The 26,205-nt window shown below is 38.2% G+C and overlaps 1 protein-coding gene across 1 annotated transcript in view; it reads right to left on the bottom strand.

Moving 5' to 3' along the window:
* The window catches only part of LOC124614628 (4-aminobutyrate aminotransferase, mitochondrial), a 107,160-nt gene that overhangs the window by 38,954 nt on the left and 42,001 nt on the right, over window positions 1–26,205 (bottom strand). Inside the window, exons 6-7 of the mRNA XM_047142959.1 lie at window positions 21,123–21,295; window positions 13,711–13,848 (exon numbers count right to left, since the gene is read on the bottom strand). Of these exons, the coding sequence (XP_046998915.1) occupies window positions 13,711–13,848; window positions 21,123–21,295 (311 nt within the window). The remainder of the gene's footprint in view (window positions 1–13,710; window positions 13,849–21,122; window positions 21,296–26,205) is intronic.

The raw sequence follows: 26,205 nt of genomic DNA, 5'->3' as shown, positions 1-26,205 counted from the left end.
CATCAACACGATGTGAACTTTATTGCTTTTGATAATATACACCACAAAATTCATTCAATTGCTAGTATCTATTAAACAGCCTATATAACCTGTTAAACATGTTTTACTGCCTGGAAAATAAAGAAAGTGGGAAACAGAATTCCTATGAACACAGCAACATAACATTAAAGAAAATGGTGAAGAAATAAACGACCCAAAAGAAGTGTGTGAGAAATTTATACAAAAGTTCAGTACTGTTGGTACAAATGAAGTTCATGTCAAGCCACAAAATTTTAGTCTTGCAAAATCTAGCCAGTCCTTTTATATCCACGGCATTACTGAGAGGGACATCCCAGCAATCACATCCGCACTTCGACCAAAAATGTCTTGTGGCTGGGATGACATTTCACCTAAACTGCTAAAGGAGTGCAGGGATGAATTAGTGAAACCCCCGACTCACTTGATATACCTCTCTTAGAAATGGAGTATTCCCTGACCTTTCGAAAATTACTGAAATTATACCAGTGCATAAAAAGGGATTAAAAACTGACACTAAAAACTACAGGCCAATATCATTAACCTCAGAACTAGGCAAATTGTTAGAGAGAGTAATACTAAATCAAGATGAATCATATTTCACCAAACACAATCTGTTAAACAACCTACAACATGGATTTAGAAAAGGGAGATCTACTACAACAGCAGTAGCATCTGGACAAAAGTGACAAGGTAATAGGCACTTTCCTAGATATGAGTAAAGCCTTTGATACTGGGAATCATACCATTCTTCTGTGTGAGCTAGAAGAGTACGGGTTGAGAGGACTAGCCTTGAAATTACTTACCTCCTATTTGAAAAAGCAGTAGCATCTGGACAAAAGTGACAAGGTAATAGGCACTTTCCTAGATATGAGTAAAGCCTTTGATACTGGGAATCATACCATTCTTCTGTGTGAGCTAGAAGAGTACGGGTTGAGAGGACTAGCCTTGAAATTACTTACCTCCTATTTGAAAAACAGGAAACAGTGTGTAAATCTAACTTATCAAAATAATGAGCAGCTCCTAACAACCAAATCAACCTCCAGGACACTTCAATGTGGCATGCCTCAAGGAAGCGTACTAGGGCCTTTTCTGTTCCTTGTTTATTTAAATAACTTATTTGAACCCCAAAATTGCATGGATGTAAGCTATGCCGATGACATATCCTTCATCAGCTGTGGCAGTGATATGCAGTCTGCAGCTAACAGTACCGAGATCAGTTTCAATACTCTGTCCGCATACCTTACAGTAAACAAGCTTCTTGTAGATAAAGTCAAAACGGTAATAATGAAGTTCATCCACAGTTATAATGCTGCCATAACTGATACTGTACTTACATCCCCACTGGGTCTTGCATATGTAAATTCACATAAATTTTTGGACATCGTTGTTGATGAACACTTATCATGGAAAGAACATGTAGATAATATTTGCAAGAAAATCAGTAGAAATGTGTATCTACTGAAAAGGGTCTCAGCCTTCTTGGACCATGATACTTTAAGACAAATATATTTTGGGTTAATTCATCCGCACCTTCAGTATGGTATTGAGATATGGGGTGGGGCATCAGCAGTTCATATAGACAGACTTTTTAGATTACAAAAAAAGGCAGTAAGAATGGTAGCCAAGGTAAAGAAGAGAGAGCCTTGTAGAGACATCTTTAGAAAATATAAAATTCTTACAGTGTACTCCATGTATATACTGCAGACAGTCATGTTCGTGAAACAAAATCCTGAATTTAATATGAGAAACAGTAATGTACACAACTACGATATACGGGGAAGGGAAAATTTTCGTAGAATTGTGACCAATAAAAAGGCAACGGACCACAGCCACACAGAATGGGAGCAATTTTCTACAATGCACTGCCCAGTGAACTCAAGAAATTAAATCTAAATATGCTAAAGAGTAGACTGAAGCAATTATTAATAGAGAAGTGTTGTTACTCTATAGAGGACTTTAAGTTGTAGTGCCATCTTGGAAAACAGTGTATATAGACAATGTCTCCAATCTATTAGTGGTATGAAAGAATGTAATTATACACTGTATTATATGTACTGTACTATTATAAATATAAGCTAAATTGTGTTACACTATAGAGGAATCTACTTGTAGTGCCCTTTTGAAAAATAATGTGTACAGACATTTGTCTGATCCATATGTTGTTATGAAAGACTGTAAATATTTTACTATATATGTGTAATGTAATCTAAATTTTCCTGACAATGTCCAAAAACTTTTTGTTATATGGACAGAAAATAAATAAATAAATACTTAGCTGCCTGTATGATGTTCCACTTTATGATGTATCATGCAGCGTAACTTGCTGTGACAGTGCGAGAGAGAGACAAAGGTATTGTTTATTACTCTGTGGTGGACAGCGCTCACATAATTATTCTTAGGATGTAGTTTTTGTTTGTTCTGGTTAAGAGTAATTTTAGTAGAAGAGAGCCATTCTTGTGATGTAAAAAAAAAATCGACGCCATTGCGAGTTTTTGATTCACATTGTAAAATATAAGTGCATATGGAAGGAAATCAGTTAATAGAACAATAAAATATTGTTCATTTCAAGAAGGTACGTCTTATTATACACCCAGCGATGTACTGCTATTGTGATTTACTAATAAACACCAGTTGAGAACAGTTCCGACGGGAGCGTTCAGTTCTAGTGAAATAGTTCGATGTTTTCTTCGGAAAAGAAGTCACTTCATGGATCATTCAAATCCACAATAGTAACTGGACATTTCTCAGAACTGAAAGCAATCTGATTGCTATGCAACAGACCCCTGAAGAATATTTCTCCGTATTTCGGTTACCACTTTCAGCTCAACACGGTATCTGCAGCATCTGGAGCAGATTTCTACAACAGCGGAAGCGTGTAATCGCCATCAGTTTCACACACCGCCCTGTGTACGCTGTATGTATTTACCCACAACAGTGAACATACAGTTACTCACACAAATAGAAAGACAATACTAGGTGGTGTGGGGAAACATTTCAGTATAATGGCCCTGTAGAGCTAAACAGTAATTAGCCTAGTAAGAAAAGGAGTCGTTATAAAATGTCTACCGTTAGACAGGACACGATCCTGATACAACACTCATAGTGAACCTGCAATACAAATATGTTAGTAATTTAGTAAGTAATGTTTCATTGTGTGTATATATGTCTAGTCTTATAGAGTAACTACATTATGGTCCTTTGTATGTTTCATGCTAACGCTAACGTGCGGGAGTATCTTGTGAAGAGAACGAGTGCGCCGTCCCAGCAGCCGAGCAGAAACTTCAAAAAGGCCAGAACATTTGAATTACTAGCTTTCTTGAGCATTTATGCATTGTAGTGACCCCTCATGTAGAAATTTTCTAAGTATAAATAGAGTTGCTATATTACTTTTACTAGAATTCCAGTATTTCAGTAGATATAGTAAGACAACATTTTATGTGTTATCTATGCACTGTTTTTGTGTCACATTGTAAAGTGTACATTAACAGCATTAGGACATTAACGTTTTTGCGTGTGTAAAAGTTTAATAGTCACTTTTGTAGGACTTACTTAGAGGAGAAACTGTCAATTGCTCATTTACATGGTGATAACTAGATCTATGTTCAAAGCCAATAAGCAAGCACGCATCACAATGCCACAAAATGAATTAAATAGTGTGAATGCATCGTCAACTAGTGCCACAGAATTTAATACCGCCGTAGTTAGCGATATGTCGATTACGGCTGAGCAACCAGCAATAATTAATGCGCTCACGCCGTCGACACAAACGGTTGCTAGTTCCGACATTCATATGTCGAAAGAAGTCCAGAGAAATATGCAGCAACCAACAAACAACATGACTTTCATCTCTGACACAGACGCGTGCGAAAACGAAATGACTGTACCGAAAATTGTGTCGGTACAATCCTCATTAAGCCCAGTGCGATCGCCAATTGCTGAGAATACCGATTTGTTATCCCAGCTGATGTCAAGTTTGACTGTCATAACACAAGGGATTAAAGCATTGGAAACCACGCAATCTAATCTTGCAACGGCACAATCCACGTTTGTAAACGACATGAATCGTAGATTCCAGGCATTGGAGAGTGCGCAATTTAATTTGGCTCAGGAGCAATCTAATAAACTAAAAGAAATAAATGATAAGATTACTGAAAAATTCCAGAGTTTGGAAACAAAGCAGAGTCACTTGATTACCAGTCAGGCACAACTCATAGTTACACAAGAACAACAGTATCAGGAATTAACAAACAAATACAAAGACATCTTATGTCGTCAAGATACACTAAATCATCAAGTGCAAGAAGTTATTCATGTACAGAACACTATTGCGCAAGACGTGAATACAATTAAGCACGATAACGAGCAAGCTGTCATTGAGCTTACTCGGAGGATAGACACTCTCAGTCTTGAAGGCGAGAAACACATAGAGAAACTTTTCAATGAACATAAGATCGCATTTTCTAAGGACATTGAAGATTGGGCGAAAGAGCAAACCGAGACAGTGGGAAATTATGTTGACAAAACCTTGAAAGAAGCGGTTTCTAACGTGCAAGTTAACTACGAAGCTGCACAAGAACAACTTAAAGCAGAAGTTAAAGAGATTAAGGAGAATATAGGAGATGAATTTCCTGCTTGGAAAGCAAAGATAGAAAATACATTAAAAGCATGCCAGCAGGGTCTAGTTAATACTAGAGGGGCACATACTACTTGCAGTTTATCAAAAGCAGACATTATTCCTGATGAAACCAGTGAAACCGAATCCATGCAACAATATCCATGTACTGGTGCATATTTACGTAATCAACCAGAAACAAATTATCGAGATTATCATTCACCGCGTAGTAGCCACCAGAATACACATGTGACTATGAATGAAGAAAAAATGCTTAAATATCGTCAATTCCAGATATTTATTCCCGAAAGGAAGTCGATCAATCCCGTGGTATTTATCAAGCAATTTAAAGGGATATTGCCGTGAATGTGGACTGAGCAACAAAAAATTATGTACGTTGCAGGATTCATACATGGAGATGGATCGATGTGGGCGTCAGAAGCATCCGATTGGTGTCAAGATTATGACCAATTTGAACGCGCTTTCTTGCACAAATACTGGAATAAAGGTGTACAAGAAAGACTACGTAAGGAAGTTTTTGACCCACAACCTTTTTCTTTCAAAAATGGATCTTTAAGAAAGTATTTCGAGAAGTATATAAATAAAAGTAAATACTGGAATGAACCAATCCCGACGCAGGATATCATTCGAATATTAAAGGGCAAACTTCCACTTGAAGTTAAGGAAAAACTTCTACATGTGCCTGAACAACATGTGGAAGATTTTCTAGCCACATTGGATTCAATAGACATTCTGTTCGAAGAATCTCGTGTGCGCTATAACCAACCAAGTTACCAACCTAACAAATACAATAGTAACAACAAACAGTATGGAAACAAACCTTTTGCACACAATTCACCAAACCCACAGCTGAATCATTTCCAGAAAAACGTGAAATTTGGTAACGAAAATCCCGACCAGTGTAATCATGACCAACAATGTGAACAAACATATAAACGGAAATGGAGGAAGAATAATAAGAAGAGGAAAGGATACTATCAAGAAGGGAATTATCAGCAAAAACGCCGATATCAGCAACCAATCCATGAATATCACAACCAACCACAAACTTCAGGTTGGGTACCAAATGATAATGCAAATGAATGGAGAAATCAACCACCAATAATAACCGACGTAACGGAGCAGACATCTACTAATAATGGACAATCGTCAAACTAAACTCGACTGTCAGAAGCCCCGACGGTGCAGTCGAGGAAGTTTTCAGGGGCGAAAATTCGAGCGTCAAATTTTTCCGGTACAATGAAGGCAGATTATTAATAGAAGAACTTCAGCAGGATATGATGCCTTGTCAAGAGGAACATATCACTGTACCTGTTGCGAAAATTCAGGCGGCGATTGAAGGCATTACTGTGCAAGTTACTTTAGATACAGGAGCAGCAGTAAATGTCATTTCTGAGAAGTTATTTCAAAGAATACTTCAGAAAGCAGATCCACCGATTTTTCCTGTTCAATGTTGTAGAATTGTAGGTCCTACTGGTCATAAGTCTTCTCAGTTTAAAGTGCAGACTCAACTCCAGTTAGATATAGGAAATGTAGCTATAAATTGCACGTTCCTTGTAATAAAAAAATTGGTTGAGGACTGTATCCTGGGTATAGATGAATTTAGAGAGAGAAATTGGCATATCGATTTTTCTCTAGGCCGTGCCAGTTTTACAATAATGGATCAGAAACATCAACTGAATCTTCTCAGGGAATATAGTACCCATGGAAAGTATTGTCATGGACGAAAGCTGCAAATAAAGTGGATACATAGCAAACCTGTACGGTATTACCAAATTAATTATTTGCAACCAGTTTTAAACCCTGAAGTTGTGGTATATGAAAAGGTACAAGAACCTGAATATTTGCAACAACATCAAAGAAAGCAATTATATGATCTTCTACAGGAATATCATGAAGTCTTTCAAGAAAGACCTGGTGTAATCAAGGGATACACATGCCATTTAGATGTGATACCACACCAAGTTTTCTGCCGTATTTTTTATCCAGTACCGTGGCACCAACGAAAGGCAGTTGATGCGGAAATCCACCAGATGCTTGAATGGGATCTGATCGAACCTTCGACGAGTCCATACTGTAGTCCGCTTCATGTTGTCTCGAAAAAGGGAGGAAAAGTTCGTCTCGTGCTAGACGCACGGCAGATAAATAAGATTATCATGCCCGTGCGAACTCACCCGGAAAACATCGATGAGCTAATTCAAAAGTTCGAGGGGATGAAACAAATATTGATTTGAGAAGTTCATTTTGGCAGGTGGCTCTAGACGAACCATCAAAAAGGTACACCGCATTTGTACATGCAGGTAGAAGCTATCAATTTAAGGTTTTACCTTTTGGGCTAAACGTGAGCTCAGGAGTTTTTATAAATGCTCTAGATCATGCATTGGGACCTGCACTTCGAAGCAATTTAACTTTATTTGTGGACGTAATGGTCATAGCTACGAGCACATGGGAGGAGCACGTTGATTTATTGAGAAGAGTGTTAGAACGTTTCAAGGAAGCAGGCATAACCGCAAATCTGCAAAAGTCCCATTTTGCTTGAGATAAAATCAAATTTTTGGGTCATCTTATAAATGGAAAAGGCATCTTACCGGACTCCGAGAAACTAAAGGCAATCAAAAACTTTGCAGTTCCAACAACAAAAAGACAGTTAAAGGGCTTCCTGGGAGTTGTCTCTTTTTTCAGGCGTTTCATTCACGACCACTCTATTAATGCAGAACCGTTGTACAGCTTGTTGCGCAAAAATACTCCGTGGGTGTGGACGCAACAATGTCAGAATGCATTTGAAGCAATAAAACATGCCTTAGTCAATTCACAAATATTATATCATCCGGATATGAGCCAAGAATTCGGTTTAATGGCAGATGCTTCGGAAATTGGAATAGGTTCATGCCTCTTCCAAGTAAAGATGATAGATAGGAAATCAACTTTCTGTCCAATAGCTTTTGCTAGCCGACTCTTAACTGCTTGTGAAAGAACATATACGACTACCGAAAGGGAAGGATTGGCCGTAGTCTGGTCATTTAAGAAATTTTACTATTACTTATATGGAGCGAAGACAACAGTATACTGTGACCACAAAGCGTTAAGTTTTTTGCAAACATGTAAATTATTACATCCAAGATCAGCAAGATGGATGCTCTCACTCCAAGAGTTTCAATTTGAAATTAAATACCTAAGCGGACAGGATAATTTCATCGCTGATGCACTGTCTAGAATGCCAGATGGAGATTTGTCAACTATCAACATCACCGGCAATCCGTCCGAATTTAATGTTCTTATAATGACTGATAGAATATATAGGAAACATTTTCTTGACATGTGTAAGAACATGGAAAAGCTACAGAATGAAGATCCTCGTTGGCATTCAATAAAGGAAACTTTAGCAAAGCCTGGAAACGATGATCTGAAGAGACTGTACAAAGTTGAGGATGATGTCTTATTTTTCAAAGGGCATCTTGATTCAGATAATTGGAAGGTGTGTATTCCCGAGAAGAACGAGAATGACTTAATTTTGCACACGCACATCTCTTGGGGACATTTTGGAGTATTAAAGTGTGCTCGGAAGATTCAAGCATATTGCTACTTCCCAAACATTCGCAGGAAAGTGCACAGACAGTTAAGGAAATGTAAAATTTGTCAACCAGCCAAACCAGGAAATTTTTGTGTGAAAGATTTCCTACATCCTATTATACCCACTAAACCGCTGTCAATCATTTCGGTCGACGTCTGTGGTCCTCTACCGTCATCAAGGGGAGGATGCAAATATATTGTAGCTTTTCTTGATATATTCACTAAGTATGTCAAACTTTATCCATTAAAATCAGCTACTGCTGCATCCATAGCCAAGAAGCTGGTCAAAGATTATATAGTCAAAGTAGGCAAACCAGAGGCTATTCTTTCTGACAATGGGTCAATGTTCACTGGATTTCGTTGGAGGCAAACATTAGCCAGTTGTGGTATAAAACAAATTCTAACATCAGTGTACCACCCTTCGGCGAATCCCGTGGAACGAATTTTTCGTGAATTAAACCGGTTCATGAGAACATATTGCCACAACCAGCAACCCAAATGGATCGATTATCTTCACGATTTTCAGGAAATTGTAAACAATATGCCACATACTACGACAGAATACACCCCATACGAACTGATGTTTGGAAAACAGGAACAGAATGACTGGATTCGACCAATTCCTAAAGTAGCTATTAACAAAATAGACCTACAAAATAAAGTACGACAATCCTTACTCAATATAATGGACAAGGCAAGAAAAAGGAAAATATATTTTGACAATCGACTTGGAAAAATAAAAACATATAAAGTGAAAGACCAAGTTTTAGTAAAAACTCATCCTAAGGCTTCACTTATACAGAGGAAGAACACAAAATGGCAATTATTGTATCAAGGACCATTTGTGATTACCAAAATACCCCATCCAGGAACTTATGTTTTGAAGGATGTGAAGAATGGAAAGGTGAAAGGAATGTATCCTCATCACTTGTTAAAGCAATTTCATGATGACTGAAGATTCTGAATATTGAAAATACTATTCTTATCAAATAATATTGATTAGAGAATTTTCATTAAACCTATGAATCATACTTAGGATAGTTTTTTTTTTTTTTGCAATTTAGTAGTTAGTTTTCTTTTCAGGCATACTGTACGAGAGATATGCAGACATTATGTATAGGTTTTCCACTGTAAGGATAAGTTTTCTTTTCAGTATGCAGAGAATTTAGCTATAGTATGAATGATTTCTTTTAAAAAAATTTTATTTAGTAGATAGTAATTTCAATCAGGTTTCACAATGCATAATGACCATGGGTTAGTGACTCAAATGAATCTGGTCTATGGCAAGATATTTTTTCTTATGTCAACTTAACAATCTCAATGTATGTTTGTATTTGCTTTTTTACTTGCTGAGCTGAAGTCATGCTGTTCGGAAGGGGTAACCCGTTCTCAGTTTTAAAAGGACGCCTATTACTTTGTTTCAATCTTTTGTGATGAACATTGTCTTTAGAATTGTACTATTGTTGTAACATACCTGTGTATGTTAATTATGTTATATCAATTGTTGCTCGCGAAGTTACCAACAGAGCGAATGCCTTTCAGTTATAAGCCCATCAACAAGTGTTAAAGTCCATCTGAAAGATGACGAGCATAAGTTGACACGGCAGCTCCAGTTGGATTTGTGTATAGTGCATTCTAGGGTTGTTGATAGAAATGAAGAACACCTTACAACTTCCGAATATTTCGAATTCAGGACAGAGAATTAGAAAGAACTTTAGATTAGATTCTATTTCAGCTCAGCATAGATCAAACACCTTTTCCACGGAACTTACACTGACTCTTATTTTCATGTTAACCATATGCGGAAAACCATAATACCCACGAGGAGACGGTGAAATGGGATTAGAATTCAATCAATTACCCGGAGATGACTGATAGAAGAGAATCGTAGATGGACGTAAACCAACGCGTCGACGGTTCACCTCAAGACACAGAAGATTAACAGTGTTGTGTTTCTTTTGTGAACAGTGTTTAAATTCATTTAAAAAAAATCCATATTGTAAATATTTTTTTTATTTTCCATTGTAATTCAATTAATGTTTTTTGCAAATGAGAAATACGAGGATGGTAAATCTACCCCGAGGTTTTCCTTGGTTTTCCTTTGTGGGGCTTGGCCGAATGGCTAGATTATCCGTTTGAGACATCCCAAGGCGAGTGACAGAAGCTTTGAGTGATGATGAAAAAGGTTTCTGATCACATCTCATGCCATCCTCGACAAATGAATAAAAGCAAGCATGTAAGCTATGCATATATGCTGCATCAGGAATTCAGCACAGGCTTTGTCAGCAGTATATGCACCCAAATCTATAATTTACATTTAGATAGTCATTCACTAATACCAAAATATCATAAGAAATACAGTGGACATTAATACTCTAGTGGACTTTAATACAGCGTCATAAACAATCACCGATATAGTGTTGTGTGAACGCTCGTGTTTGTTCTTGCCCAAAAACGTTCGTCTACAAGAGGGGCATATATGATGTATCATGCAGCGTAACTTGCTGTGACAGTGCGAGAGAGAGACAAAGGTATTGTTTATTACTCTGTGGCGGACAGCGCTCACATAATTATTCTTAGGATATAGTTTTTGTTTGTTCTGGTTAAGAGTAATTTTAGTAGAAGAGAGCCATTCTTGTGATGTAAAAAAAATCGACGCCATTGCGAGTTTTTGATTCACATTGTAAAATATAAGTGCATATGGAAGGAAATCAGTTAATAGAACAATAAAATATTGTTCATTTCAAGAAGGTGAGGTGTAGAAGTGGAACATCATACAGGCAGCTAAGTATTTATTTATTTATTTTCTGTCCATATAACAAAAAGTTTTTGGACATTGTCAGGAAAATTTAGATTACATTACACATATATAGTAAAATATTTACATGAAAGAATGTAAATATTTTACTATATATGTGTAATGTAATCTAAATTTTCCTGACAATGTCCAAAAACTTTTTGTTATATGGACAGAAAATAAATAAATAAATACTTAGCTGCCTGTATGATGTTCCACTTCTACACCTCATTCAACTTTTGAGTTCACTATTCTTGCATGTTACAGTCCATCTCACTACAGTGTCCCTCCTTTGGTAAGGGTTTTCCATAGACTACTTTTCTGTTTCCTTTCTAATGATTCTAGATTTCATACCTTAGCTGTCACATTAATTTTCAGCATTTTTCTGTCCACTGTTTCCACTTCTACCTTCTACAAACTTCCTAAGACTGTATCTACATTTCCTTCCCCTTTCAACAGGTTTTTGATATCACCCTCAATTCACCCACCTTGTGTACTTACTTCCAACATTGCAGAATACTTTCTTTCACTTTCTTCATTGCTTATTCAACATATATACAACAGTGCTGAGAATTGTTAACCACTCTCTTCACAACCAGATGTTGGCTTTCTTGATTTTTCACCTATTACCCTCACGTGGTTTGTGTAGATTTTCTCTCACCTAAACTTCAAGCTAATTATTCTAAAAACTAGCTCCACCTTAAACACTGCTAGGCTTTCTTCAGCCTTCCTCTGCAACAGCTTCATCTTCTTTATTGAGTACAATGTCAGAATTGCTTCTCTACTATCTTACTACTAATTTTATTAGATGCCAGCAAAGGACCACATCTGAGCCACTAAGTTAGCAACATACTTTCTCCATTGCTCCATCTGTTCACTTGTTTTCCTCTTCTCTCGTCTACTGTCCACTTTCTTTCCTTTCTTCTTGAAGCTGTGTTATCTTGAAAACTTTTCAACTTCTAATTTTTTTCTGTCTCCAGTTTATTGCCTCTTTATGCCAGTCCTGTCCAGTCATTCATTCACTCATTCACTTTGATTAGCCAATGTGGTTTGAATTTTAGTGTTTCAAAACTTTTTTACAATATTTTCCTCACCAACCAGGTAGGACTCCCCGAGATCTGCTCATTTCTAGTATATTTCTTGTTTATTCTGACAAAAAACAGATACTTATCCAATACCTATCCATGTTTTGTCTTATTCCTCTGTGTATTATTCTAATCAGTAATTTACAAATGATGCATCTGACAATATCTGACGGTCCTCACATTTATTCACTCATAAAACAATAAAAATCCCACAGGAGAAACTTTTTACGTTTGTTGTAAATTTAACTTTTCTATTTGTCAGGTATTTTATAGTTTTAGTTAAGTGATCAAACATTTTGATAGCAGCATTAGTCATCCATATTTGAACTAAAGCCAACATTAGTAAAGGGTAGTAAACACTACTGCAATATCTCCCCATATTTAGCTCAGTTTATATTACATTGACTCTCTTGGCAGTATTCACATGTGTTGTTTTAAGAAGTATCATAACACACCTTTCATTGATCTCTTTCAATTCCATGCCCTCTCTAAATAAACACATCCTAATTTCAAACAGTTTTTCAAAGAAACCCAGTTCACATTAGCGAGTATACATATGTTGAATAACTTAATGAATACACTTGCTCTGTACTAAGAGATTATCTTTGAAGTGACATAGTATAATCCAGAAACTGCAGGTGTCAAGAGAAAAACAGATTCTTTATAAATTGATCGTTTAAACTGAAGAGTGTTCTGAAGCAAAGTTCAATGATATGGTAGAAATTGGCTTCAAGCCAAACACCTTTTGTACCACACATTAAAGTATTGTGGCTCATCGATAGTCTTAACCTCACAACTTTAACAAGATACTATACACAATACATTTTATTTTTGCTTCAGGTAACCTACAACACTATCATCACAAGTCATTTACACTGAAACAAGCTCCCTATCTGTCTAAATTACACCAATTTTCTAACATAACTTTTCTGTGCCACTTGTACAAAAATCAGTCCAACACTGGATGACAAACTAAAGTGTCAAGCCAGTAGTATCAGTTATTCAGGCTGTCAGGATAAATGCCTTACTTTGCTTCATATATGTTTAGGCTACACCTACTTTTGACTTGTTAATATAGTCTTCACATTGTCATTCCCTGGATGCATGTTATAGCACGCACATGACTCAAAATTTTGTGTATTAGAGCAGCATCTTACAATGACCATCTGAGGATAAGTTTAAACTGGCCACAGTACATAAAATTTTCCTTCAAAACTAAAAACTGTTGCTGGTATGTCATTCTGCACTTATGCTTGTACCTCAGTAAAACACATGGAAACATTATATTTGTTGAGTTGCAATATATTATAGTCAAACTTCAGTCACGCTACTTTCCATTCAATATTTCATTATTTTCAATGCAGACAAGTTTATAGTATAGCTAATAAGCAGAATCAGCATCAAATTTTAAATAATGAGATTCAAGTTTTGACTTTGGAAATGAACAAATCTAATACTTTACAGAGATGCAAGCAACAAATGCAAAATGACATAACTGCAACTTATTATGAAAAACTATTTTTTTAATGAATAAACATATGAGTTCAAGTACATGTTAATAATTTCTAGATGGTCTGATACTTCTCTGTAAGCTATCTGATACCAACCTTTTTACAAATTCTCTGCAACTGCTGAAAGAATTCTGGAGAGGCAGCATTGTCTCCACCTTCTGCTTGTATTGGCTCAACTATTACTCCTGCTACATTCTTCCCATGTTTATTATATTCAGTGATACGATCCTCAACCTGTTGTTCATAAAACATTTTGTCACATTGGGGGCAACAATAATAATTTACAGAAATGGCACATACTATGTGGTTACAATTTTTCACATCATACGCACCATGGACTATGGGATGTGGAGTTCATGAACACAATCTGGTCCTTCATTTCTAAAGGAGAGAAGATGTGGTGCTGGTACATATAAGGGTCACCACATATTTAACAACAGATAGTGAATCAACCATCTCAGCAGTACCATATCACCACATTTGTTATCATTTATCCAAATATACTACTTTGTAGATCTCCTACACTACATTGAGCTTTTTGTAAACTAATAACAGACATAGAACACTGTGTTTCTATATTATCATTCTGTGATACTACAAGACCAATACAATTCTCCCAAAATGTAATGACTGCCCAGATCTCTCAACTTTTCTCAGATACCCTCCTTCAATGACAGCAATGGTATTTCATGAATTGGAGGGGGGGGGGGGGGGGGCTCTTCAGTAAGATCATCATTAGTACACACAAATTAAGATACAATGATTGTTAACACCCTACATTTCCATGGTTACTATGGGTTTTTGAATTAGAATTAATTGGCACATACACCATGTAATCAAAAGTATCTGGACACCCCCAAAAACATACGTTTTTCATATTAGGTGCACTGTGCTGCCCCCTACTGCCAGATACTCCATATCAGTGACCTCAGTAGTCATTAGGCATCATGAGAGAGCAGAATGGGACACTCCACAGAACTCACGGACTTCGAATGTTGTCAGGAGATGGGATGTCACTTGTGTCATACGTCTGTACGCGAGATTTCCACACTCCTAAACATCCATAGGTCCACTGTTTCCAATGTGATAGTGAAGTGGAAACATGAAGGGACATGTACAGCACAAAAGCATACACGCCAACCTTGTCTGTTGACTGACAGAGACCGCCAACAGTTGAAGAGTGTCGTAATGCATAATAGGCAGACACCTATCCAGATCATCACACAGGAATTCCAAACTGCTTCAGGATTCAAGGAAAGTACTATGACAGATAGGTGGGAGGTGAGAAACTTGGATTACATGGTCGAGCGGCTAGTCATGAGCCACAAATCATGTCGGTAAATGCCAAACGACGCCTCGCTTGGTGTAAGGAGCATAAACATTGGACGATTGAACAGTGGAAAAACATTGTGTGGAGTAACGAATCACAGTACACATTGTGGCAATCCGATGGCAGGGTGTGGGTATGGTGAATGCCCAGTGAACATCACCTGCCAGTGTGTGTAGTGCCAACAGTAAAATTTGGAGGCGGCGGGGGTTACGGTGAGGTCATGTTTTTTTTGGAGGGGGTTTGCACCCCTTGTTGTTTTGCGTGGCACTATCACAGAACAGGCCTACACTGATGTTTTAAGCGCCTTCTTGCTTCCCACTGTTGAAGAGCAATTCGGGTATGGTGATTGCATCTTTAAACACGATCGAGCATCTGTTCATAATGCACGACCTATGGCGGAGTGGTTATACGAGAATAACATCCCTGTGGTGGACTGGCCTGCACAGAGTCCTGACCTGAATCCTATAGAACACCTTTGGGATGTTTTGAAATGCTGACTTTGTGCCAGGCCTCACCGACCGACATCAATACCTGTGCAGTACTTCATGAATAATGGGCTGCCATTCCCCAAGAAACCTTTCAGCACCTGGTTGAATGTATGCCTGTGAGAACGGAAGCTGCCATTAAGGCTAAGAGTGGGCCAACACTGTATTGAATTCCAGCATTACTGATGAAGGGGCACCATTAACTTTAAGTCATTTAGGTGTCCTGATACTTTTGATCACATAGTGTAGGTATAATTCACAGTGACAAGGGCATAATATTTTATTTTAACAAGCTCTATACAAAACAGTTTTAGTTGGACTGATTTTAACCAAAAAGGTAATTTGAGTATCTCCTGTTGTTTTTGTTGTCTCATTACACTCAACACAGGAAATTTCTCTCCCATTTATTATCATCATCATCTGTATCACAGACTTAATTAAATGGTAATATAACTCTCACATATTCAAAAACTGATTAAGCTGTACAGAACTCAATTGTGAAATCCTGCTTGGACCAAGAATATTTTTTTCCTAGAACTTACAAAACAGGTGACATTTTATGCTTTTGAAATAAAAAGTTTGTATTATGCTTTCGAGCCCACATGGAGGTTTACCAGTAATCATTCTTCCCATGAACCATATACAAATGGAACAGGAAAAGGGCAAAGTGACAGTGGTACACAAGGTGCCTTCCGCCAGACATCACAGGATGGCTTGTGGAGTATACAAGTAGGTGTATCTCTAATAACGTAATACTGTCACATTGAAAGCAGCACTCTGGCTGAAAACGGATTTAATAACTCAATACTCAAAAAGTGAGGGCGTTATGTAAAAGATCAGTTAAGGAGGTTAACTGCATCAATCGATGCAACAACCCTTAGTTCACTTAGGACATGTAATCACCAATATTCCACTTAACAGTACAATTACAATGTAAATAAACGCTCATACCAGTAATCCCTACCTTTTGAATGATATGAAATGTGTATTATTTTGAAGCAGCAATGCACCAAACCTAAAGAACTCAATTGATTGGTAGGAACAACTGAAATTACCACTTTATGATCTAATAATAGTACAATGAAATCTTAAAATGCAGTGTTTCTTAATTTTCATCCATTGGCATTTATCGCTGTGATAGTATCTTCTTGTGGAATTTCAATCACCAACTTTCTCCTCAGAATATAAAAAAAATAATTTGTCGTCTCCCACCTACACAGGGAGAAATGATGATCATAATAAAAAAGAAAGACAGAGTTCACACAGAAAGATTTAAGGGTTAATTTTTTTTCCCATGCACCATCCAAGAGAGGAATGGTAGAGAAATAGCTTGAAGGTGTGCAATGATCCTTCTACAAGGCACTCAATTGTGAATTACAGAGTAATCATGTAGATGTAGATAAGTGTAATAACAGACCGTTGAACAGTCATGAAGTTTCACATGGAACTTGGAAACTATCTTTTATGAAGAAAAGTGTGTGGCAAAGACTAGTTATCACATACACAAGCTTTTGAGTGGTTCAAGTATATCAAGATGGTCAAGAAGATGTTGAAGATGACACACACCCAGGATGCCTTTCATCGTCATAAATGGATGAAAATATTGAAAGAAGTAGGTAATCTGATTCAATCTGACCCTCTATTGAGTTTTCGATCTACTGCTCGAACTATGTCATTCAACAAAGAATGCGTAAGGCAAATTTTAAATAACAATTTAACATGAGAAAATGTGATGCCGAAAATTCTCACCATCAAACAAAAAGAAGCTTGTGAAAATGTTTGCACTGACACTTTGAATGCCATTGGGAAGAGTGATAATACGTGAAAAATTTTGGTTTCTTGCTTATGATCCAGAACCTAAGTGCCAGTCCATGCACTGGAAGGGCCTAATCTCACTGACAGCGAAAAAAGCTCTAATGGGCAAATCAAGATACACAGTTTTTTCAATATTCATTCAACTGTGTATCTTGAATTGGTTCCTGAAGGTCAAAATATTAATCACATTACTACCCTGAGAAAACAATCACCTCAGCTGTGGAAGAACAAGTAAGGCCGGTATTACACTATCATAAGTTGATATGTCAAATATTTATTTCAAAGACATTTGATGGTGTAATAGGGAACTTTGTCAAATCTCACCCATCATCAAATAAATTGATCAAATCTACGGCCTCACCGTCGATCTGATCATAAAAGTCACTTGTCTTCTCTTCACTGCAATGTGAAATGTTACCACTTGGAGTACTAGCATGGCTGCAGCATTCTGTCACCAGTAGTGTCTATGTGAACATGGCTGCGAAGTTTAATTCCTGTGTGCCGTCAACTACAAAATTAATAGAAATGTATAAAGCTGATGAGGTGCTTTACAGCAAGGCACCTTGAGAACAAAAATAGATTACGAAGAGCTACAAAAAAAATTGCGGACGTCATTAGCCATGAGATACAGCCCAGGTGCACTGCTGACTACACAAAAAAGAAAATTAGTGGCCTCCGCTCAAGCTACTCTCAAGAGAAAGCAAAAGTTCATATCGACATACTTATTTCATTATATATATATCTACTTTTGTACTCAGGTTGCCTCACATTGTGAAGCACCTCATCAGCTTCATACATTTCTATTAATATTGTAGTTGTGGGATATAAAATGTAATACACAATAAAAATAGTTCTTAATGCAAATAAAGTGTATTGAACATTTATTTACTTTCAGATATTGGCCCTTCAGTGCTTTATAAATTGCTTCACATGTTTCAGGTATTATTTTAGTTAATGTGCACTGTGGAATTCGAGTTCTGTACTGTAAGCTAGACTAACTCTCTCCTGTAGCAAGAAATCGGAGCGAAGCTGCAAGCCTGTCTTCTGCAGGTATAGCAGTTCTTCTGTGAGTGTTGTCCTTTGTGATATGACGAGACCTTCACTGCGCAAATACTGAAATGTATGCTCATCCATTCTTAAGTAATTTATGCACAACTTTACGTTCTCCACTAGAAGAAAACAGCTGAAAACAGTTTTCGCATCCCGCAACTACCCTCCCGATCTAGTACAGAAGCAAATAACCAGAGCCACTTCCTCATACCCTCAAACCCAGAACCTCTCACAGAAGAACCCCAAAAGTGCCCCACTTGTGACAGGATACTTCCCGGGACTGGATCAGACTCTGAATGTGGCTCTCCAGCAGGGATATGACTTCCTCAAATCCTGCCCTGAAATGAGATCCATCCTTCATGAAATCCTCCCCACTCCACCAAGAGTGTCTTTCCGCCGTCTACCTAACCTTCGTAAACTCTTGGTTCATCCCTATGAAATCCCCAAACCACATTCCCTACCCTCTGGCTCCTTCCCTTGTAACCGCCCCCGGTGTAAAACCTGTCCCATGCACCCTCCCACCACCACCTACTCCAGTCCTGTAACCCGGAAGGTGTACACGATCAAAGGCAGAGCCACATGTGAAAGCACCCACGCGACTTACCAACTGACCTGCCTACACTGTGACGCTTTCTATGTGGGAATGACCAGCAACAAACTGTCCATTCGCATGAATGGACACAGGCAGACACTGTTTGTTGGTAATGAGGATCACCCTGCGGCTAAACATGCCTTGGTGCACGGCCAGCACATCTTGGCACAGTGTTACACCGTCCGGGTTATCTGGATACTTCCCACTAACACCAACCTATTCGAACTCCGGAGATGGGAACTTGCCCTTCAATATATCCTCTCTTCCCGTTATCCACCAGGCCTCAATCTCCGCTAATTTCAAGTTGCCGCCACTCATACCTCACCTGTCATTCAACAACATCTTTGCCTCTGCACTTCTGCCTCGACTGACATCTCTGCCCAAATCCTTTGCCTTTAAATATGTTTGCTTGTGTCTGTATACGTATATGTGTGTGTGTGTGTGTGTGTGTGTGTGTGTGTGTGTGTGTGTGTGTGGAGGGGGGGGGGGGGGGGGGCGCGAGTGAGCGAGCGAGCGAGCTAGTGTATACCTGTCCTTTTTCCCCCTAAGGTAAGTCTTTCTGCACCCGGGATTGGAATGACTCCTTACCCTCTCCCTTAAAACCCACATCCTTTCATGTTTCCCTCTCCTTCCCTCTTTCCTGACGAAGCAACCATGGGTTGCGAAAGCTTGAAATTTTGTGTGTGTGTGGTTTTTTATTGTGCCTATCTACCAGCGCTTTCCCATTTGATACATTAGTTATAATAGAGGGAAACATTCCACGTAGGAAAAATATATCTAAAAACAAAGATGATGTGACTTACCAAATGAAAGTGCTGGCAGGTCGACAGACACACAAACATACACATGAAATTCAAGCTTTCGCAACAAACTGTTGCCTCATCAGGAAAGAGGGAAGGAGAGGAAAAGACGAAAGGATGTGGGTTTTAAGGGAGAGGGTAAGGAGTCATTCCAATCCCGGGAGCGGAAAGACTTACCTTAGGGGGAAAAAAGGACGGGTATACACTCGCGCGCGCGCGCGCGCGCGCGCGCCCACACACACACACACACACACACACACACACACACACACACACACACACACACATATGTGTGTGTGTGTGTGTGTGTGTGTGTGTGTGTGTGTGTGTGTGTGTGTGTGTGTGTGTGTGTGTGTGTGTGGGCGCGCGCGCGCGCGCGAGCGAGTGTATACCCGTCCTTTTTTCCCCCTAAGGTAAGTCTTTCCGCTCCCGGGATTGGAATGACTCCTTACACATATATGTGTGGATGGATATGTGTGCGTGTGCGTGAGTGTATACCCATCCTTTTTTCCCCCTAAGGTAAGTCTTTCCACTCCCGGGATTGGAATGACTCCTTACCCTCTCCCTTAAAACCCACATCCTTTCGTCTTTCCCTCTCCTTCCCTCTTTCCTGATGAGGCAACAGTTGTGTCTGTCGACCTGCCAGCACTTTCATTTGGTAAGTCACATCAGCACCATATGACTTCTGTATTCCCAAAGGTCAAATCTGCATCAAAAGGAATAAGATTTCAGTCCACTAAACCAGCAAAAGAAAGAGCAACATGTGTCATCAAGGAGCTCACAGAGGAAGGCTTCCAACACTGTTTCCATCAATGCAAAATCTGCATGGAACATTGTAGGGATAGAAGAGGGAAGTATGTTGAGGGTGACAATAATTAAATATGTATGTTTTTTAAATAAAATGTTTTACAGCAATAGTCCTGTTAGTTTATAGTTACACCTCTTATGTTCTGCTCAAAGCAAAAGTAATTTTGTGTGCTTTAACTCATTAAAGAATCTGTCTGAAAGCTAGCAAAGTTTTCATTCTTTTTTATGTATGCCTGTTAACAGTTCAATGCTCCTTCTATGTAGTGGGCTTTTCTTTACTACTAAATTATTTTTATTTTCCCAGAACATATTTTAATCTTCTTCTTCTTCTTCTTCTTCTTCTTCTTCTTCGTCTTTTGTAGGCAGCAATGAGCTAAAGTTTGTAATGTAATTTCTCTTTTTCAGAGGATTCATAATAGTGGAAATGTGAAAAGTATTAACACAACACTGAGAAGGAACACTGTTTTGGAATCCACGTTAAGAGAATAGCATTGAAAGCATCTTTCAAAACATAAGTCACTGATGACAACTGATGATGTCAGACCATTTACAATTTGTTTCCTCAGCAAGCACGAGTCCATTACATGTTTCTAATGTAGTATGTATTGTTTAATTTTCAATATATTTACCTCAGCCAGACATCTTCTGTCCTCAGCTTCATTTTCTGACTTGTGTTCTTCTAAAGGATATTTGTACTCTGGAAATGATGCAATTGGCCAGTCAAATGCTGGCACATCAATTTTGTGAATATATTTTGAATGTGTGGTAGATAGTGCACCAAGGGTGCGTCCATGAAATGCACCTGCAGGTAAAAAATGAACAAAAGTTTAGACATGAGAATGAATATAAGAAAATAGAAACTGTTGCGATACTTAACTGTATTATGAGAATTCTCTAAGTAATCGGCGTTCATTGCAGCTTCAGACAGAAACATGATAATGCATCATTATTGCTTGGGCAGCTAGGTTAATGTCATTACTTACTAACAGTCCATATCAAACCTTTAAGATTATGATTTACTGAACAAGAGGAAGGGGGGAGAGGGAGGGGAAGGGGAAGGGGGCAGAGGGGGGGGGGGAGGGAGGGAGGGAGGGAGGGAGGGAGGGAGGGAGGGGGAGAGAGACCAAGGTATCACTTGACAACAACACACTATTATAATTCAAATCATAATTACATTCAGTTACTTAGAACTGTTTAAACTAGATATTCAATGAGAAAATTGATGATGCAACAAAGCAGTATGGCAAAGCCGATAAAATTTTAAGATATGTATAAAGGGACAGGGTGATGGGGCATCTACTATGGCATCCAGGATTAGTAAACTTTATGCTGGAAGGAGTGATTGGCTCTGAGCACTATGCGACTTAACTTCTGAGGTCATCAGTCGCCTAGAGCTTAGAACTAATTAAACCTAACTAACCTAAGGACATCACACACATCCATGCCTGAGGTAGGATTCGAACCTGCGACCGTAGCGGTCACGCGGTTCCAGACAAGCGCCTAGAACCACACGGCCACACCATCCGGCAAAGGAGAGATAGACGGGAAATAATAGTAGGGGCAAATCAACATTAGAATGTGCAGAATAGACTGTAGAAGAGATTGAGTGAGACACATTTATTTTTAATGATTTGATAATTAATTAAAATTTACTGCCAACCGTATCCCTTGTCCAGATATGTCATGCTTCTCTCTGAAAATAAATAAATGGCTTGCTCTGGTAGTAACACTTCTGCCTTTACTTTCATCAGATGGTGCTAATAATTAATCATATTACATCAACACAGCACAACACAACACAACCGAAACTGTTATTACCCATTCCTACATAGGGTTCTCACAACATTTTTAAGCAAAGTATTGACTTAAAATATTGTATGAAAAGGCTAGAACAAACGAGTAAAAATCTGAATGTCAGAATTTCCATTAATATAGATATACCATTGATTTATTTTGATGAAATCTTACGTATCACCAGTGGAAGTTAATAATATTACTGAGCATACAGTTTAGATATAAAAACAAATAATGTAGGCTCATTAGTAACTGAGCAGTCAGGGCATACACTCTAAAAGCTTATTTTATTGCCATTTTTCAGGGAAACTAACTTGTGTTTTGCTACTGCAATCCAGCTGTTAAGCTTAGCAATAGCATTCAGCAAAAAATTCCCCTGTATCTACACCGAAGTGAGAGGCACTAGAGTTATCACAGTAGAAAATACTATAATCAATTAGAAAACTGCTACGTTTGACACTATAGGCACCACCCTCTTCATGTCCACAACAGGACTTCCACAGGACACACTACATGTTATATTATTTGGGAGATGATGATGACAACATTTTAATTAAAAAGTACTCAATATAAGATGACGATACCTTTTAATTTTGGTGTGTGGGGTCACATGGTCTACATTCCTCAAAGTTATGCAATAATTGAAACAACGTAAAGGAATAGGGTACTGTGTTCAGAGACAAAGTACCCTAATAGGATTGTTGATTGGTTTCAAAGTAAAAGATAAGCTACATAGTAAGAAAATTCACAATATTTTACTGTGTTTTATTTCTTGTACTGCAGCCTTCTCTCCAGCAAGGGTTTCTGAACATTTTATTTTAATATACCCACTGTCCACAGATTTATGCAAGCAAATCTCATGTATCCCCCATTGATTTTTCTGTTCAACCCCTTCCACTGCGAATACCTTACTACAGATTTTCCCCTTGGGTAACAAATAGTCCTCAGTTTTAATGTCTCTAGTTAATGCTTTGCTCAAAACATGTAATGTCCTACGCTTCATCTGAAATCTAACACTGTCATATGATTTTTCAGTTTGTACTTCTGCGATGCACACATGTGACCTTACCTATTTCTGGCATCAGTGCGCCTTTACGCAAATAAAAATTGTTCTGTGGTTAGAGATGCCAGGTGTGGATAGCGGTTCTAAACGTGCACTGGGTGAGCCTTAAGGGGAGGGGGGAGGGGGGGGTGGTCTGGATGACAGAGGGGAGAGTAAGCCATGTAGTGAGAGCAGGCCACATGCTAGTTGTGTCTGGAAGCATGGCAAGAGCTACGAGGTCATATGAATGATGGGTCAATGGCCCGGAGATTGCTGTTTAGTCAGCAGATGGTGGGAAGTGCATCACATCGGAATTAGTGCCTCACACTCCTACTGAATTAGGCGAGTGTTGGCATTCAGTTTGGAATTTGAACTGAGTCATTCATCTTGGCTGGAACAGTAATTCGTCCATCTGTGATCTGACACAGGTCACAAGAAGGGTCATCCTGTAAATTACACTGTTTTCAGTTAGCAAGTCTCAGGAGTATTTTTATTATTTCTTCTGGGACACATCACATTGGACATAGCGCCAAAGAGAAGGTTGGGCTCATCATTGACTGTAGTGCCATGATATTTTACGCTGACAGTGTTCTGCAAATTTCTATGTTATGTGTGGATAATCTGATGCCTTTCCATTTTAGACTTTCTGGGCTGTGCAAATCATGTTCAACTATGTGCAATGTATCATAGAGAAGCAATGTCAGCTTCAGGGCACTTTGTAATTGTGGAGACATGTTCTCAGGTTCAACTGGCCAAAATTTTGGATGAAAGGGGAGTTAATTAATTGTTGTGATTGCAAAGCTGCTTTTAAATGGCTTACTCTAAATCACCTCATGTTCAAGAGGCAGGGTGAAAGTAAAGTGCTTAAGATCGATAGTGATAATTTGTTGTTTGCCGTTTTTGTTCTTAGCTTGGGACTTTAGTAAAGAGTCATGTACCAATGTTTCTGATACTGACGAAACGCTGATTTGTGTGTGACTGCATTAGTGCATAACTTTAAATGCGAACATTTTAGGATAGGTTTTACCATGACTGTTACTGACATTAAATGAAACAACATGTTTACTGTTACCAGTCACTGTTTATTTATCTCCACGACGTGTTTCAAAGAATTATACCTCCATCATCAGGTGGATTTACATTTGTTAGTATGACATTTGTGTGTGTGTTGTGTTATGATTTTTTGGATGAACTAGTGGCACTGTCTAGTGGAGAAAACAAAACACGATTTCAGAACATGGTTTTGGGTTTCTTTTGACAAAAAATTAAATGTATATCTAACGGTAAACTTAAAATAAAAAAAATAGAGTACCTCCAGTGGTCACAGATTCCTTTAGCTGCCTTAACGCATTATGTGTATACTGTCATACTTCCACAAAGTACAAAGAATATACACCGTAACAACATTATTATAGAATATTTTTAAGGATTTGGAGGTGCTTGTTTTGAGGTGTCGAATACATGCATTAGAATAAATACTTCAGGTGGTATATAAATCCAATTTTGAAAAGTTAAAATAGCTTAAAATTCATACTCATTTATACAATCAGGTGAAATGTTAATCATATTGACTACACCGGTAAAATTATACATAAATAACAATTTCGACTGGGATTAATAGATAGACATGAGAGGCTGGAGGCAGAGGGAGAGAAAGACAAAGTGGGAGGGAGAGAGAGGAAAGATTGATTGCATGAGAGAAAACTTTACGTGGCACGTAGTATTAAGATTATATCTGTTACATGTAAGAACTTCCTAAAGGTCGGGGTTATACATTGGTTAATGCTTTAAAATATGCAGATGGATGTATAATTTGTGCCAGTAGTTGATGTACATATAGTTTCAAGCTGACAAGGGGTACAAGCTGTTGGTGTGATGATATATATGTAAATGAGGTCAATCTCTTGTACTCTTGGCAGCTGTCATGGTAACATAACTATTTATGGTAAATATTAAGGGGTGTGTGTGTGTGTGTGTGTGTGTGTGTGTGTGTGTGTGTGTGTGTGTGTGTGTGTGCGCGCGCGCGCGCGCGCGCGCTTGAGGTTTTAATGGTGTAGGCAGTTGCAGGAAACAAAGATGATACTATTGCAAATATTGTCATTTAGTATGGATTCAGGTTGTTTTGTTTGGTGTGTGTGTGTGTGTGTGTGTATGTGTGTGTGTGTGTGTGTGTGTGTGTGTATTTGGAGTATTTCAAGGATGTCTAGTTTTCTGCCTTTTGGTTGGATGTGTAGGATGCTGATAATTGTGTTGTTAACATGGTGTTTTGTTTGTTTCATGCAGGTGGGTGGCTATTGCTGATGTGTCATATTTATTGTTTTTTAGTGCTGCCATGCGTTCTTTGAATCTAATTTCAAATGATCTACCTGTCTGGCCTATGTAGAAGCAGTCACAGTCCAAACATTCAATATTGTACACACCTGTGTGATGAACTGGGTTTCGTGTGCTGATGTGAGGTAGCTTCTGTCCAATCTTGTTGTCTGTGGTAAAGGATATGCTTATGCATTTTTGTTTGAACACATTGGCAATCTGATATGAAATGTTACCTAGAACGGGGATTGTGTGGAAGATGTTATTTTCTCTTTTTTTGTGTTGTGATTGCTTTGCCATTATTGAGTGTTTTAGAATGTCTACTATGGAGCTGTTATAATCATTTGCAATAGCTGTTTGTTTTATTATTTCAAGTTCTTGATCACATTTGTCTTCAGAGAGTTTTAATTGGATAGCTCTATTGATCATGTACTGGAATGCTGCCATTTTGTGGGCTGTGGGGTGACAAGAGGAGTTGTGGATTGTAGTGTGTGTTGTGGTAGGCTTCTGATAAATTTCAAACTGATGTCTGTTATTCTTTATTCTAATGGTACGGTCTAAGAAAT

The sequence above is a fragment of the Schistocerca americana genome, chromosome 1, assembly GCF_021461395.2.
Source record: "Schistocerca americana isolate TAMUIC-IGC-003095 chromosome 1, iqSchAmer2.1, whole genome shotgun sequence".
In the NCBI taxonomy this organism is placed as follows: Eukaryota; Metazoa; Arthropoda; class Insecta; order Orthoptera; family Acrididae; genus Schistocerca; species Schistocerca americana.
This window is presented reverse-complemented; position numbering and strand designations above follow the sequence as displayed.